The 5030-nt window shown below is 30.4% G+C and overlaps 1 protein-coding gene across 2 annotated transcripts; it reads left to right on the top strand.

Moving 5' to 3' along the window:
- Positions 1 to 1393: 1393 nt before the first annotated feature.
- Positions 1394 to 4341, top strand: LOC145303884 (high mobility group protein B3-like). Of its 2 annotated transcripts, none has more exons than XM_080145541.1 (5): positions 1394 to 1492; positions 1860 to 1954; positions 3036 to 3198; positions 3773 to 3883; positions 4216 to 4341. In XM_080145541.1, exons 1-5 carry the CDS (start codon positions 1406 to 1408, stop codon positions 4330 to 4332), a joined length of 573 nt encoding a protein of 190 aa, XP_080001667.1. In that variant the 5' UTR covers positions 1394 to 1405; the 3' UTR covers positions 4333 to 4341. The 2 variants fall into 2 exon arrangements, with proteins under 2 accessions (XP_080001667.1, XP_080001666.1); XM_080145540.1 differs by having other exon boundaries at positions 3770 to 3883.
- Positions 4342 to 5030: the final 689 nt, after the last annotated feature.

Here is a 5030-nt window from a genome sequence, read left to right as displayed (position 1 = left end):
GAATCTGAAGAAAACAAAATAAACATTTATGTATGTTATTTAACGAAACATTTCTTTTGCTAAGAACTATTTAAGCAAATACAATACACAAATCTTTTGTGAATTTAAAAATAAAATATTTTGTGCAAAAAAAATCTTTCTAAATCATAAAATTCACATTTTATCGAGTTCACAAAAAAAACACAGAAATGAGAATTAATGAAACTAATTGAGGTTTTTATTTCAATACAGGATGTAAAAATTTTTAAGAGAAAAAAAATAAAGAGGAATTAAAACTTGGGAAGAGAAGAGAGAGGGCTGGGCTGGGGGATAAATAATAAAAATAATATGAAGAGAGAAAATAAATCCGTCAAGTAAAAAGAGGAAAATCCGCGAATGGAAGTTGTTGCAGAAGGGAGAGGAGTGAAGGAGGAAGGGGAGAGGAATGAAGAGGGGGAGAGAGCAGCCCTAGTAAAATTTGACGCGGCAAACGCGCTTCTAATTTGAACAAGGGTAAATATTCATCTTAAAATAATAATAAAAATTTGATTCACGTAATAAATATACTTAACAAATCCAAGGATTATAGAAAGTGAAATTGAATGATTTTTAAATCGTAAAAAATGCTCAAATATTTATTGTTAGGGGTACAATATTGAAGGATAAAAAGTTTATTTTCTTTGTTATTATTTAGCCTTGAAACATGGGTACACTTGCCTTTTGTTATTGTTCTGTTTATTTATATTTTCATGCATCTTGATCAAATAAAGGCATTTTATGGCTTGTATGCGTCATATCGTTTTGTATGTGTGAAACATTGCGTCATTTTAAATGGTTAAATGGGTCAGGTTATAAGATTTATGAAATATATGTTTAAGAATAAGTCTAAGTTATTTTTTTTGTGAATTTTGAAGGGTTTTATTTTTATCGACAAAACAAATATGAATCATAACAATTTAACTATAATCTTAATTTTTTTTCTAATCTTTTATTCTTTTTAAATATATTGAGAGCTTTACTTAAACTATTCATATTGTGCTTTTATTCTTCAAAATTAACTTTCTTAATAAACATTTCATCGATTTATTTTATATAGATATATCATGCAAAATTATTATTTACTTTATGTATTTTCTGCAGTTAAAAATTTTACTTTTGGTATTTAAAGAAGATTTTATAATTTCAATTCTCTTAGGTATATAAAAGAATGATACTATTTAATCTTTTAAAAATCGTCATCGACGTTCGTGTGTATAGGGAAGAAGGCATGTTTAAAATAATAATAAATTAGGTTGGTATGCAAAATCTTAACGCCACTGATTATTATTGTTTATGAAAAATATCATGCTTTGTTCACCGAATAAATGATGATCATTGGAATATATTAAATAAGTACAATGTATTTCTTCAGACCTTCATTTTAGAAATGCCAGTAAACCACCAAATACAAGAATCACATCCATGGACAGGGAAACGATGGTTTATGGATATTCTGTATCGTGAAACTTTACTGGTATGCATTTGTTTTTCTTTCAGCAGCTAAGTCCGAAATTCTATTTATTTATAGCTTTATTGTCCCCGAGAGAAGATTTTATGATAAATCTATCCTTGAATTGTACACAGAGATGGGTTTTTGAAGACATTCCCCTATTTTAAAGTTAATACCTATCTAAAGTCCAATGCAAGAATAAAACTATTCTAATGTGATTAGATATGACAAGAAATGGGCCGAGAAATAAATATTTTAAATCAACTTAATGAAAATGACATTACTATTGGAAGTTTAAAGAAATATTATTTTGTTATATCCAAAGATTAACAATAAACAAGAACTTTAGGTAGGTGTCGAGTAGCTGCCCCTCTAAAATGATATTGTTTAGGATTGGCCCAACGCAGATAAAGATTATGTTTTTGCTGGCTGCAAAATCAAATGCGAGGAGGCGTGGAATGTTATGTCGGACAAACAAAAACAAAGGTAAGTAAAAGGGACAGTAATATGTAAGGTGTATAATAGTGATTAGTATTTATTATTGCTTCATTATTCAAACTAGCGGCTTCGCCCCTAGCCTATAGGGGCTTTGCCCCGAAGGTAGGTTAAAAAAAGAAAAACTGGTGGGATATTTAATTTTTTTTTGGAGGGGGGGTTGTGATTTTTGGAGGGGGGGTTGTGAAAAGAAAAGAGCTTAAAATACCACAGGACCAGTAGATATATTCCCTAAAGAGTAGAATCCAATCGGTTCTGTTGTTACCGAGATCCTAAGCTTCAGACGGACAGACATCAAGCTACTTTGTTTGATAGATATTTACATGTAAACAATGTACCTACAAAGCATAATTATCTACTTCGCATTATTCAAATTATTCTGTGTTCCAAAAAAGAAAAAATATTTTGTGGTCCAAAAAAGAAAATTGTATTTGTATGAATCAAGAGAAAAACTTTGGGATTTTTTAGGGTAAATATATCCAAATAGGTAGGATATTTTAATAAATATTTGGATCAACTGCAGTTCTCGGTAAAATATTCCTGGTAACGAAAATTTCCAAAAATCTATTAATTTTAAATTAGGCTGCTAGCTGCCAAACAGCTGAACGTACAGATCATACCCGCACACCATTTTAAGCGGCATAAGAAAACCTACAAATAATCTGGAATAGCCAAGATCCAATGATGCACAGGGAAAGCTTCACGGAAGAAAAAACGTGTAAAATAGGTCTTTTTCGCGCATTTCTCTGCACTGCGAGATTATTATGCATTATTAATTTATGGCTATACCAGATTATTTGTAGGCCTTCTTATGCCGCTTAAAAAAGTGTACGTTCAGCCGTTTGGCAGCTAGCAGCCTTTTAAATTCATAGATTTTTGGAAATATTCGTTACCAGGAATATTTTACCGTGAACTGCAGTTGATCCAAATATTTAAACTATATACTTAGGTTAGTGATAAATGTATTACTAATACCCCCTTCATATGTCATTGGTTGCCGTTTTAGGGATTTTTTAATGAATTTTTCATAGGAGCACCCATATATCAATCAGATAGGTATTTAAATATTTAGGTTCAATAGATACGCTGAAATTGATCAAATTCAATGTAGATCAGCGAAATCTCCAATTGTAAGTGAAACTATTGAAACCACCAAAGCTATTAAAGCCATTAAACCCACTGAAACTACAAAAAAGAAGCAGCAAGTAAATTCAAAACCGAAGCAAGTGAAAAAGGTGTTCAATCACGTAATTAAAAGTATCATGTCTGCAGATTGTGATTCTGCTTATATCATTTCATATTGTTGTTAATTAGAAATCTAAAAAATGGTTGAAAATTGTACCTAGACGAGGTTGTAGGTTTAGATTAAAGTCAGGATTACTTAGTAACTATTAAAATTAATAGCTAGGGGCTTTGACCAAAGGAATGAACATTAAGCTGCACATTATACTGGTATCCAAATTTTTATAAATACGTCTTGTTTTTCGTTGGCCTAAACACTTTGGGTACGTTTTTAAAATCTTGGTTGGTTGGTTTAAACAAGCAGTGTCCAAACTTTCTAATCATTACTTTCAATCTAGAAAATGGGTAATATTAATTGGGGATGTACATTAATTTATCGTCCATTGTTTTGTCTCTGGAGTCATAGCGAAAGAATGCAATTATTTGTGAAAGCGCAATTGAGATGAAAAGTTCAATCGTGAATGTATGTTTTAGGAAGAGAAATTTTTATTGCTGTTAAAATAAGTTGGATTGCTATTAATGTTGTTTTATAATGTGTACGTGATTGTACAAACAACTTTTAAGAAGTCAGATACGGACAAACCCCAAAAGTTAAGCGGCTACCAGTTGTTCGTCAAGGCTAATCGAAAAAAGTTGGCTGAGGCAAATCCTGACTTTACTGGACAGGAACTGATGAAGGTTATTATTATTTTGATTCTTAAAATAACACTGTTTAGGTATTATCTTTATTTCTGAATAGATATAAAAATTTTGATCTGAATGGTAAAATACCGCAATTTATCGGGATTTTCATAAATTAATCTACTGACTAACATCAACTGCTTTGCAAAGTAAAAAACATACCTAAACTGAGAAATTATTTGAGTTTTTGATATCAAAATCAACTGAGCTTCCTAATTGTAGAAGCTAACTAGGATGTTTATAATACTACGATCGTGTTCTGTGCTCCACTAGATACTTTGAGGGGAAATACCGCTTTGTTAGTATATTAAAATGTTTTCTTTATTTAGGAAATTGGCCATATGTGGACAAACGCTACTGAAAAGGAAAAGAAAACTTTTGTAGAGCGGGCAAACAAAGAAAATGAACAAAAGTTGAAAGAATTTAAAGCAAAATTAAGTTTGTAATCAGGGATTGTAGGGATGGCAGTGCAAACCCAATATTAATTTGTACTTTTAGCTTAAACCTTTGACCTATATCTTAGGCAATATCTTATTTTAATTTTTCTTACCATTTTATGAAATTTCCCGCCTAAAACTAAGTCTCAATATGATTTTTTAGATATCATCTTTGTCAATTACTATTTATTTTATAATATTTCAATTTTAAAAACATTTGCAATCTCAACTTTTTGGTACATTTTTCAAGTTCTAAATCCGCTAAAATATGTTTGGATTTGTATTCTTTGATAATATGTTAAATGACAATTTTTACTGCCATAAATGTTAGGTGCATTAGTAGATTATTGTGTTTTAGGAGATATAATAAACTTTTGAATCCAAGATCATGTATTTTTAAAGCAAAATAACTGCAGCCACAAAAAAGGTGCAACTCCACTACAGGAGTATTACTTTTGTTGTATGTGTAGGAAATATATCAATAAATGATCTATAAAGTATTATACCTATGCTCTCCAATTACACATTAATTCATTGTAGTACCTTTCTTTATTTTTTATTTGTACCTGATTTGAAAATAATTGCGCTTAAATTACGACCCAGGTCGGGAGAGGACAACGGAGGTTAATTTAAGATACAACTCTTTTTTCCTAAAATTTATCTGCTATCAAAGTCACCGTTGAAAATTCTTGTTATTTTTTTTCAGA

This window comes from Acartia tonsa, chromosome 13 (genome assembly GCF_053477335.1).
Source record: "Acartia tonsa isolate MP-2025a chromosome 13, ASM5347733v1, whole genome shotgun sequence".
Classification (NCBI taxonomy): domain Eukaryota; kingdom Metazoa; phylum Arthropoda; class Copepoda; order Calanoida; family Acartiidae; genus Acartia; species Acartia tonsa.
Note: the sequence above shows the minus strand (reverse complement) of the source record. Positions and strands in the feature narration are given on the sequence as shown.

Coding starts and splice junctions, on each gene's coding strand:
- LOC145303884 (XM_080145540.1), top strand. CDS start 1,406: ATGCCAGTAAACCACCAAATACAAGAATCACATCCATGGACAGGGAAA. Junction 1,955..3,035: donor TCGGACAAACAAAAACAAAG/GTAAGTAAAAGG, acceptor TTAAATATTTAG/GTTCAATAGATACGCTGAAA. Junction 3,884..4,215: donor CTGGACAGGAACTGATGAAG/GTTATTATTATT, acceptor TTCTTTATTTAG/GAAATTGGCCATATGTGGAC.